This window comes from Polypterus senegalus, chromosome 7, assembly GCF_016835505.1.
Source record: "Polypterus senegalus isolate Bchr_013 chromosome 7, ASM1683550v1, whole genome shotgun sequence".
In the NCBI taxonomy this organism is placed as follows: domain Eukaryota; kingdom Metazoa; phylum Chordata; class Cladistia; order Polypteriformes; family Polypteridae; genus Polypterus; species Polypterus senegalus.
This window is the reverse complement of record NC_053160.1, coordinates 138,814,557-138,827,407: the sequence shown is the minus strand read 5'-3', so window position 1 is coordinate 138,827,407 and position 12,851 is coordinate 138,814,557. Positions and strand designations below refer to the sequence as shown.

Here is a 12,851-nt window from a genome sequence, read left to right as displayed (position 1 = left end):
GACTTTCGAATTTTGATACTTTCATAATCTCTAACCTGCTCTGCATGTGTATTGCGCCAACGTTTTTGAACCGCTTTATGACATTCTACTTTGTCTTCTACTCTTTGTCTTTCATTTACGACCCTGCATGGACCTGCTAGGTTTCGACTCCACTTGGTCCAGGCTGATTATTACTTTCCTTATTTTCCGAACTTGCACTTAGATTATTATTATTCTTTTTTGAATTATTTTCTCTCCAATGCTTTTGGGGCTCTTTTCAACGTGCTGTTCTTTCTTCTTCGCTTAGACGTTGATGTGTCATCTAGAACATATAAATTATTGTCCACAAAAGGACTACATCGAATTAAATGAATAGATTGTACGTCTAAAAATACTGTCCAGAAAAGCATCTTTAAAGATGAAACTGAGGACTTTTCCTAAACGACTTTAAATGAGGAAAACGTAAACATTTATAAGAGGTAACAGCGCAGGGACTGTGTTTGACAAAAACATTCACACGAATGAGAGGTGAGTGGACCATAGGAGTGTTTGAATATGGTTGAGAGGAGGGCGTGAGTTGAAAAAAATCTCATGGCAAAAGTCTCGTCTTGCGGGACTTGATAAAATCTCTGGGAAAAAAAGTCTTATCTCGTCGCTGAATTTTTTATACAATGCATTGGCTAGTGTCCTGGCAAAGATGGAATAAGGGTCCTTAGCTGGCCAGGAGGAGAGAAGAGCTTTTTTGTACTTTCTTCCCTGTTCCAATAGGTGGCAGCATCTCTGGGCTTGGATACCCAGCTGGGTACTCACGGAACATGCTGAGAATTGGAATCCAGGAGCACAGCCCTGTTGGTTCCTGTTGGTGTGGCCAGGGGACAATGCAGGCTAATATAATCCCTTTTTTATGGGACCTTTATCTGAGACTGAGATGAACTAATGAACCCTCTCCTAGCACTGAAAGTACTCACAGGTCTAAGACATACTCATTAAGCTTATATTTATTTATTTACTTATCAATAGATTGGCTGTATTATTTGTCCTATGAGTCTGTATCCTGAATTTTTATGTTTCTGCTACTGTATTCATCTGAATTTCCCCTTGGGATTAGCAAAATTAATCTAATCTAATAAAAGGAGTCCCCCCATCTCACCCAGGCAAGTTGGAGTTGGAACTGGAGGATGGGCAGAACTCACCTGGGAGGAGAAGAGGAGAAGAGAGAGACTGAGGAAAGGAAGAAGAGTTGTGCGATAGCTGGTGCAGCTATATAAAGAGGCCTTGTTGAGGTATTTGTGCGAAATAGACCTTTTTATCGAACTGGGACTTGTGTCACTGAGGTCATGTCTAAGTTTGAGGTGCTGAAACATCCCCTGATAGTCAAAATATATATTTTTGGACCCTTTTGCAGAGTGACTTCAAAACGTTCATTTAAAAGAAATACATAACTGTAAATTTTCACAAAAAGTTACTGCTTCATCTAACAGTTCATCTATTTACTGTAACATGCAGCAGTGTAAATGTTCTGCATGACAATGTTTGTGTACATCCTGTAATAACCTGGTATTCAGTCTAAGACTGATTCCTGCCATAATAACCTGCATCTTCCTGCAAGCCCATTGTATGTGGGTGTGAAAATGAATGTTTAGATTTTACCAAAAGAATCCTGCAGTACACTAAAAAACATTTGTGTAATTGAATTCTCAAGACAGTTATTCTATTTTTTCCATACCTCTGAAAAGAAAAGCACCCCAGACACATTTATAAAGTTTTGCTGTACACGAGGTCCTTGAATATTCCAGTTAACTGTGACATTGCCACTGCCAGGGAAAGATCTTTCCACGTGAAGCTGCACAGTTTCTCCTTGAAACAAAAGGCAAAATATTTTAGAAAGATAAAATTGTTGGGTAAATTATGTAAAAATATCAATCAAAATAAAATAAAAAAATAATAAAATCATGCAAATGTATCAGTAATCTCAAACAAGACTAGAAACAAGGTAAGCATATGAGTAAGGCTTAGTTAGCACTTATTTATAGTTTTCTAAAAGTGAGCTTAAAGAAGTTAACGATCTTAAGTATTTAATGGATGGAAGATGAAAAAGTTTAATCATTAGATTTTTTTGTCTAATGCAGTTGTTATTTTTATTTAGTTTATTTATATTAGTTTGTAAAGATGTATAGAATTCTGATTTTGCCTATTCGTTATGCAGCTCTAGTGCTGATCAAAGGCAAGAAAAATCTTATTAACCACATTTTGATTTTGCACTGTATCACAATAAAAGATGAAAATATCCATGGGGTGCATGCTTTTTTTTAATATCAAAAAAACTTATTACAGCATTTTGATTTGAATTCATGTAGCATTAATTTTGTCCATTATGATATTATTATATCATGCAAACTACTGGCTAAATTCCAAGAACAACCCTGCACTAGTTCTCTTGTATTCATTCTTTAAGCATCGTCAAAAACCACTGGTCACATGGCACATTACAGTGTCAATCAACTGTTGCCAGTGATTCCAGTGTGGCCCCAAGGTGTGTTAATTGAAGCAATTTATCCATCAATTTGATGACAAAAATGTATTTTTTAGTCATTGGTTACTGCACAAGAATGTTTTATTTTTTTTTTCAATACTCCAGCATTCCATTACACTGTATTCCAAAGTAATTTTTTATTTTTCCTTTCATTGCTCTGACAATGAATATTTTATAGGAGAAATGATATAGAACGCTGGATAGGAGCATATTGCAGTTCTTATGTTAGTAAACTGAAAAACGTGATGACTTAATTGTACAAAATTATCTTTCAATGAAGCCATACAAAACAGATGTTCTTTCTGAAATATAGAAATTGACTTGGATGCCTTTGCATCTAACATATCTATTTTTTCTTTTTACAGTGCTCCTTAATTCACCTTTGAAATCTATCCTGATTATGTTACAAAACTATTAATCATATTTCTTTCTTGTTTCTAGTAGTAATAAAACTTATAGGTACACAGAATTACATTTTCAATAGTTGTGTTAGAGTCCTACCACTGGATCTAAAAATAATTATTTTCCAAGTTTTAAGTTGTTTTTGTTGTAAAAAAAATGGTCCAGAATCTTGAAGAGGTATGAGTATAAACAATAATATCTGGTTGGGAGAAGTGTCTCACATTTTTGAGTTTAACATAACATAAATATATTATGTAGATGTTCTAATAAACTTCTACCAGTGCAGGTAGTTTTTTTTTGTGGTATCTGGAAAACTTACTGAATTTTTTTTTTAATTTATTTAACACACACATGATTTAGTAATAACAGTCAATGTAAATAACAAAATTTAAAATATTAATTCATAAAAATCCAACCACTTTTCTATTCATTCAACTTGAGTACATGTTATAGTGTTGCATGAATAAGAGTAGATATTTATAAAAAATAAAAACCAAAGCTGAGAGGGATGCTGGTCCATCATGTATGGCTGGATAAAATTGGCCATTTAGTTTAACAGTAAGTCTTCAGAGTAAAATCACTTGAGCAACGGGAGAACAAAATGCCCACAAAGAAAGCACTGCAACAGAAGGTCATTCTAGATGGCTCTGCACTGCTTGTTTTGCTGCACCAGTATCAACAAGTTGGAAAATGTACCAATGGTATAACATTCATGTGTGTCCGGGGACTTAGTCAACTGACTTGAAAGTTAAAGCATTTTACATTTTTTTAACTACTACAAAAAGTCAGTTGACACCTTTTTGGTTATTAAATATTTTTTTTCTAACAATTAGGCATATTCAAAATGGATGATGATAATAGAACACAATTACTAGCGTTAGTAGACAACATTAAATACATGGTTTTTTAAAAGCACGTTGCAATATCATATAGGTAAGAACATTGTCCAATCGGTTTGAGGTGCTTCAGCATTTGATTTAGCTAATGTAAAAATTGCATTGATTAATGTCCTATTATTGGTTACTAGTTGCAATTGTAATTGCAATTCAGATTTTTTAAACATATCATTGTGAGATTGTTGGCTGCTTCGGACTATGATGGAAGGCAGGTCTGGATTTTTGTTGATAAATTACTGTATACTGAATCGCTATAATGTACAGATAATGCAGCTTTGAGGTTGTTTTCACTGTAACATACTATAATTACTGAGTACATATTTGTCATTCTATGCTTACATAATTTATTTTCTCTAACATTATTTCAATCTACAGTATATGACATTTTTTTTTTTACTTCAAGTAGCAGGAAATGTGACTTAGTGTACAAGTGTTTTGCATGTTCACAACTCTCTGGCATTTGACCGGCAGTCTGTTTTGTCATCAGGAGCAGCTACTGGATAAAAAAGGAAAAAATACAAAATATACAAGTTGAAGTGAACTCTCTCTGAGGGAAAACATTGTGATTCTCTAGAAAGAGTATTACTTCTCATAGGATTTTTTTTAATCTATTGCATTGTTCAATTGTTTTCTGAAAGGTTGAGATCAAATCAGCATCTTATTTCTTTATATTAATTACAGTGAACTGTGTTTCTATTCTGACACAACTGCGAAGAGGTAAAAACAATATATTATTCAGGTGGATTGGGAAATGAATGTTCTCAAAAGCTAGAAAAAAGTTTAAAAATATAAAATTATCAATACAACTAGTTAAGGAGGAATGCCAAAATCAAAGTCAGAGGAACTGCCATGTTATAAATACCAAACAAAACATGATAAACTTTATTTGATATCCACAATCTTAGATAATAATGGCAATGAGAACTGGGATGCTAACATTATCTTTGCAATTTTCAGGGACATGCTAGCAACCTAACCCCATGTAATAGCTAAGCATTATCAAAAGCTAATGACTTTCTCATTAAAAACAAAGTAAGCAAACATTGCTGATATGGTTATATTTGAAGTTTAAAAATATTAAAGACTCTAACACAATTAAATTATTTTGGGCCTGATATGGAGGTAATATTTTTGAAAACTGTGAACCATTTAGTCTTTTTCTGCAACCGTAAAATAAACCATACACTTCAAACTTGAAAAATAAAATTCTCTATTTTTTTTCTTCATTCATGATTTTCACATTTCTGTTATGATGTTATTAATCTAAATGAAGTAATTTTATTAAGGAAGCTCACAAATCAATGCACTGTTGTATTTAACCTGCATCATCTTCAGGTTTATACTATGGCAGAGATAGTATTTTCATGCCTTTGGCTGAAAAATTGCATTCTATTTGATATAAGAGTACAATGTATAAGATGAACTCAAGTTGCTCAAGCATTACAGCAGTGATCTCAAACTCCAGTCCTGGAGAGCTGCAGTGGCTGCAGGTTTTCATTTGAAGTTTATTGTTAATTGGTGACCAGTTTTTCCTGCTAATGAACATTTTCATTTTATTTTAATGTACTTGTTTTTTAATTTTTTTCTCCTGATTGCTCCTCTGATCATTTCTCTCATTTGCTTAATTTCTTTCCTTAAATGGCACCCAAACAGAAAAGAAATGTGATGTAAGTGAGCCAACAGAAGACCAACTATTTCAAGGCCTTCAACTCCAACCAGTTGCTTAATTAGGTGTTGAGTCGTCATTAATTAAACCCATTCTTTAGTTTTATGGATTGTTGCTGCTTTCCTTGTGCAATATTATACATTCCCCAAATTGTTGATTTTCTCTTTTCTAATAGCACTGTTAAAATGTTTTGGGGACATGGGCAGATCAACATTCCTGAGACCTTCAGACCTTCATTTTCAGATATTGTATGATGGACACAGTTTGATGGTCATGTTTTCACTCATTTTGTATCTTATTATTATTTTTTGACTGTTAATTAAGGAAAATGAAACAATTAAGGGGTCAGAGTCTTGAAGAGCAAGTCAATTAAAATTAATTCAAAAGAAGTTAATTAGTAGCAAAAACAGGTTACTAATTAAGAAAAGGGTAAGAATGAAAATCTGCAGTCACTGCCACACTCCAGGACTGGAGTATGAGACCACTGTACTACAGCCACTATTGTGTTGTCGGATCAGATGAAAAATGAAGAAATAGTGGAGCTGGAGGACCGAACTGCAAGGAATTCAAACATCTGAGGCGATTATCTTAGGAGAGCAAAACTGATGAGGAATAATGAAATGATTAATATTTTGTTTTTGTTAGAAAGGTCCCCTTGACCTTAAGAGAGAAGCAGATAACCACTTTGAAAAGGTACAAGGCAGAAATTATTCTATCTATCTATCTATCTATCTATCTATCCTTGCAGTTCCTCAAAAATATTAATGAAACATACAGATGTGACAATATAAAAGTTATAAAAGAAGGAGACATATTATTTGGGTGTACCTATGAAGTTTCTGTGTCTTAAAGCATTTAAAATTTCTCACATGGAAGCACCAATCAAGTAAGCATGATTTATGCACACAATTAAATGTCTACACACCTCTTTTTAAAAACGTCAACATTTCAACTTTTCTTGATGTAAAATGCTAAACTCATCAAAAGTCATGCCAATGTTTGTCTCACCTTAAATAAAACTTTGTAATAAATAAATGAAAACCAAATTGATTATTATTATGGAAAAAAAGAAGCAGAGTTTTCAATGTCTTGATCACATAACTGTATATACTGTACCTTTTAACTAATACTTTGGGGAAGCACATTTTATATTGAATATAGCAATAAGTCTGTCTGGAGTGGTTTCTAATAGTCTATCTATATTTTCTTCATTCCACTTTTCTTTTTGAAAAAATTTCAGTTTCAGACAAATTCATAGGATATGTCCTGTGCTGGCTGGGATCGGCTTCAGCAGATCCCCGTGACCCCGTAGTTAGGATATAGTGGGTTGGATAATGGATGGATGTCCTGTGCACAGCTCTCTTTAACCAAGTCTATAGATTTTCCATAGGATTGAAGGCTTTCCTTTGACTGGGCCATTCCAGTTTTTAAAGTCATTACTAGACTATGTTGAATGTGTGCATCAGATAGTTGTCATGCGGAAAGATCACATTCTTCTTTTACTTCAGCTTTGCAAGCAAAGGGTAGCAGGTTGTACAGCAAAGTTTCTTCATATGGAACTATTTAATCCAATCCCAGAGTCTGTGTGCCCTCTGCTGGGAATCAGCCAGCTCTCATAGCATAGTGCGTTTATCAAGATGCTTTTTAGTAGGCATTGTGTGCTTTGGGTGATGAGCTATGTTGGTTTGATGACAAACATATCTTTTGAAATGAATGCCAAATAACGTGATCTCATCAGACAATCAGACTTTAATTTTGCAGGCTGAAAATTTATATCTACTTCATTTTTTTTTTGAATGAGAATGGTCTTCCATCTTTACTTTCTACCTGATCACTCAGAGTCATAGAAGATAAGTGAAGTGATTGCAATAGGTAGGATATGGTGTGTTACCGTTCCACATTTCTGCAGCTCATTCAACGATGTGTGAGTTGTGAACTACTTGTTCAGTCATTATGGAAGAACATCCTGATCCTTGAATTGTACACGTGATGCTGTATTTCCTCCACATCTTTACAACAGTCATGTTCAATGATGTCCACACTAGCTTCAGTATTGCTTTGAATCCTCATCTACTCTATAGTTCATCAATAAGAACCCACTTGTGTATTTTTAGCTCAAGGGTCTCTTTACTACTAACAATCCATCATAAATAGCTAATTTTATTTTATAAACAGATTCACTTTATTAGATGAGACGTGAATTTAATAATCGTTGGACAGGCTTCACAATGTCAACGGTTAAATCTAAGCAGAGTGCATTATTAATAAAAGGGGTATATACAATTATGCAATTAAGAATTGTTTTACACATTTAAAGTTTATCAATTTTTTTTTTCAGCTAAAAATATTTAGAGGCAATATCTTACTAAAGTGAAAAAACATAACATGATCAGTTCTAAGTATAGATTTAACATCAACAAAAGCTGAAATTTCAACAAGGATCTATAATCTTTTGATGGACACACTGTATATAGTAGATTTCAAAAGCATAGACACCTTTATTGAAATTTCAGACTTTGTATAGATATATAAAGAAAATTAACACAGCAAATAATCCTTAAACATGCAAAAATATTTACTAAGCATGCATGATGCCATATGTACCAGCAGTGGAAAAAACATGCTGCTTTAAGTTACCTGTATTTCATTACCACAAAACATTCTGACAGTTTTTTTCTGATGAGTCAAATGTTTCTACAATAAAAGTAATCTTTCATGCATTAATGAAAATGGTTAAAGTAAAGGTTATTTGGGTACATCTGTATGTATTTTTTATGTATATTTCCTTTGCACAAAAGCAAAGACCATGTATGTCAAATAAAAAAAATCAATCAAAAAATCAAATAAAATATATGTGTTAACTCAAAATAAAATTATGAGAATAACTAATATTAGAAATAATATGCCCTTTTTAGACCAAATTCATTATGCTAAAGTCAGTCTGCCATTTTACAGTGTACATAACAACATAATGAAATAAGTATTTTTGGCTGTCAGTAGGGGCCTAATGTATAATGCTGTGTGTACAATTCACACTAAAACATGGTGTACAGACAAAAGTAGAAATGTTCATATGCACAAAAAAATCAGTTGCTTAAAACTGTGTTTAAGCAAAGTTCCACACCCTTCCCCTTTATAAATTCTAAATAACATGAATTTTAACGCTCATGCACTCGCCTACAGCCCCACCCGACACCTCCCACAATTTGGCCTATTTGAATATGCAAATCAATATAAATAGCCCCTTCCGTGCAGTCAAAGGCAAAAGCACGTTTTAAAAAAGAATTTCAGCAAATGTGAAATGGAGGTCCTGCTCATTGAAGTGTAGGCAAGGAAAAGCACAGTGGTATAAGCAACAAAAGGAAATTGATGGAGTGGTACAGTGTGCCGGAGGCACTCAAAAGTTCAAGTTCAGAAAGTCACACAGTGCACAAAATAAACAAAAAGTAGTCAGATACCAAAGTCGCCATGAAAAGGGCTTTCTCTTAAGCCTACCAGGAGTATGCAGGCAGTGATCGCCACACAGAATACAGTCTCTGAGCAGTTTAGAATACTAAGATGTATACTTGATATCATTTTCATGATGAAATGCATTAAGGTATATATTAAACATGTGGGGTCAGAGTGGCGCAGCGGTAGCGATGAGCTGTTGCCCTGTCTAGATATTATTCCTTCCTCCTGCAAGATGCTTGCTGGGACAAGCATGACTCTATATGGAGTAATTTATTGCAGCAATACTACGTCTGTCAAACATACCAACCCCAATTCCTGTCCTTCCATTTTCTTTTTACACGTAACCAGTTGCTTCACAATAAGCGCCTGTAATAAATGTTAAAGCAGCTGTAAGCTTAGAATGCCAATTCTTCAAAACCCAGCAAGCATCGAGGCAGGAACAATACCTGGACGGGGTGCCAGCTCACCGCTACCGCTGCACCAATATGCCTCTTCATGTTTAATTATTAACAGTATACATTACTTAAATGAAGTTAACACTGTACAGTATTTATTAAAATGTAATATACATACTTTCAAAATTACTAAAAAATCACTAATGCATTTCATCATAGAGATAATATCAAGTATACATCCTAGTATTCAAACAGCACACACCTCGAAGAGGATAACCTTAGATTGACTTAGAAGCCAGTCATTATCATCTCTAAATACGCGTTCTCTTCTAATTCTTCAATTTGCGATGTCTTCAAATATCCTTAAAACAGTTTCTAGTGGTTAGTAGTTTCCTTAGGAATAGTTTGGCCATTCTGTGCACCATTATATTGTTACAGATGGACTACAATCAGTTTCCTTAAATTTATAAACAATATGCATTCATTTTGGTGTATTTGATAAAGCCCGCATCATGGATGCGAATCTAAGAAAGAAACGGAAACCACACAGAAACACTAGCACTGCTTTGACGCTGGGTGCTGCCCGTTTTCAAAAACGAGCATAAAAGTGCGTAAGCACGGTGTGAGGCTGACGTGAAAATGTGCGTGGCTTTACGAGAAGTTTAGTTTTTATACATCTCGAAGTGAGTGAGGAAATGGGTGTATGCAAGATATTTATGCATTCACTGCCCTCTTTCAACATTCTGAAGAATGACCAAGGGATATATAAAAAGCGCAGTAAAAAATATAGTGTTACAAAGAAATAAAATAAACAAATCCAAGCCTGCTCCCTAACTGGCTTTTACAATATTGGTTTCCCCCTTAGCTGTGCAATGGTTTCCCACTTTCCTAACAAACTCCTCCTCTCCCTACCAGCTGTCTCTCTGTCTTTTGACCCTGTCCAGTCTTTTCACTCACACTGTATTCCTGGTTCAAAACTGAAAGTCCCATTTGGCAGGATTAAGTTTGCATCTGGGTCCAGACCTTTAGTTCAAGTTGATCAGCACATAGTACATGCTGTACATAATATAATTAAATTCTACTTGAAAGACTTTAAATCATTTTTGGGGTACTGCCTGCAGTCTGATAAAGATACAGAATCACGCTATTAGAGCTGCCAATTGACATATTAATAATCTTTGAGATTATGGAGGAGAGACTAGAGTATATGGAGAAAAAAACAGACAAACACAAAAAAAACTTGTGATCAGGCTGGGATTGAAATTAAAACTCCAGGAACAGCGTGGTAACCCTGTTGTAATTAAAATTATTATTCTAACAGTTTTCCAATGAACAGTTTTTACTTATAACCAGTGCCGTTTCAGCTTCAAAAGCTAGTGGGGCACAGCCTCATCAGATGTTGTGCAAAATATGTAATAAGCTTAACTCACTAATTTAACTTATTACTTTAATAATTTATAATAACCCCCAGCTTTGTCTTTAAAAACATTTGTCAATATCAAAAATAGATCATTCACAAGATATTATTTTGTATCTTTATTTTCAACCACTGCTCAAGAGAATTGTGTTAAATTAAAAAAAAAATCAAAGAGAAGCTTGTAATATGATGCCCTTGTTTCAAAAAAGTGCAGAATCCTTGTGCAGAAAGATGAAGTATGTACTTTATGGATAAAAATGTTTTTTGCACTGACCTGCAAACAACTGGCCACATAATAGTTATCACTGCTACCAATCATGCACTGTACAGATGGACTCATGCAGTTTATGTAGTCTGCGTATTCTCTCCATGTTACTGTGGCTTAACCTTTTAACTTTTTATCAGAAGGTGACGCGATGCAAATTGTGACAGACAAAGCATAAGGATCCCCACTGTTTAATTGATTTTTTTTTTGTAGTGTAAAAGGTGCGTTAACTTTCATGTTTTGCTAATCATTAGCAACAGAGGGATAGACATTATTATTAGTTAGGTAAATAACATTTGTGTTATAGAAGTTTACACACATGTAAAATATTGGCAACTCCCCATCAAAACTATCACAGATTATAATGAACATTATAATTGATTTCCATTTTAAGTACATTTATTTTCCTAAAGGAAATATTTAGTTTTGTGTCAGTATCTTATGAAATTGTATTCAATTAATATTTAGCTTTTATGCTTTCTAAAATAAATAACATTTTTCAGTGTTTTATCACAATCATTTGTATATAAATATATACTTAATAAATAATATATCTCTATGACCTGTGAAGTAATTAATGATGCCAAAAGTTTTATCAAAGGTCATTTACAGAAATTTTATTTTCTTTGTTTTATACTCAATGAGTTTCAAATTCACTATCCATAGCTCTTCAGAGAATAACAAACTAATTATTATATTTATGTGTCTTTATGAATAAAATAAATATTTAGTGTATTTATCTAACATAGTTATCTAGTCCATGTATATAGCATAGAGAAACATATAATGCAAAAAATCAAATATTACGATATCTGCTATTACTTAGAAAAACAAATATTTACAAGACAAGACTGCATTTTAAATTTCTGATAGAACAATAAAACAATACACCAAATTATTTTAATACAGTAAATTTTGCCAGTACATACAGGATTACATTGGCTTTCAAATCAATGTTCATGTTTTGCAAAATCTGCAATAAAATGCCAAAAATTAAGATTAAAAATATTCTGCTTACCGATTCTGCTTAATGATTGTATTTTATAAAACTACTATTCTCATTATAAACATACTTGCAGCATCAACCAATCTTGAATATTCTGATGCAACTTTCCTATTTCTATATGTAAGCTGTGTTTCATTAACCTTTACTAGCTGCATTTAAAACGTACTTCTAATAAAGATAAACCATGTATCACCTACAATTATAAGCAGACTAATTCACGTTTATACAGTGTGACAGGCGGCCTCGGCCATTACCCAGCCAAGACGCTAGCTGGATGGAAGGACTGGGGGAAAGAGCATCTGTGAGACATTACCTGCCCTGGGATGCTAGAGGTCAGCCATGTTGTGCAGCTGTGGCACCACGGATTCCAGCAGGGCATGCTGGGATTTGGAGCTTGGTAAAGCCCTGTTGGGTTTTGTGGGTGCCACCAGGGGGAGCTTCATATCCCTACAGTGGACTTCCACCACACCCGGGAGTGATTATAGGTAATACTAATGTGCCACCTGGAGCACTCCCAGGAGCAGAATAAAAGTAGCCGCCTCACTCCATTTGAGGAATCAGAGTCTGGAGGAGGTGGACAAAGCTTGCCGCAAAAGTAGTGGAGGTGGAGAAAAGAAAGAAAGAAAGAAAGAAAGAAAGAAGGAAAAGGGCTGTGCTTTTGTCTTGTGGACATTGTGCTCTTGTGGTAGGGAGCATAGAAAGCGCTTCTCCACCTCTAAATAAAGCTGTATTGTGTGGCAATTAGTATCCTGCCTGTCTGTGTCGGGGTTAGGGTGGCTGTATGTGCCCCAGTGGTTCACAACAGACATAGGCCTTTATTTGAATTCTGCAAAAAAATA

General features: G+C 34.3%; 1 protein-coding gene across 1 annotated transcript in view; it reads right to left on the bottom strand.

Moving 5' to 3' along the window:
- adgrv1 (adhesion G protein-coupled receptor V1) overlaps positions 1-12,851 on the bottom strand; it is a 669,968-nt gene that overhangs the window by 414,761 nt on the left and 242,356 nt on the right. Inside the window, exon 35 of the mRNA XM_039759338.1 lies at positions 1,706-1,836. Within this exon, the coding sequence (XP_039615272.1) occupies positions 1,706-1,836 (131 nt within the window). The remainder of the gene's footprint in view (positions 1-1,705; positions 1,837-12,851) is intronic.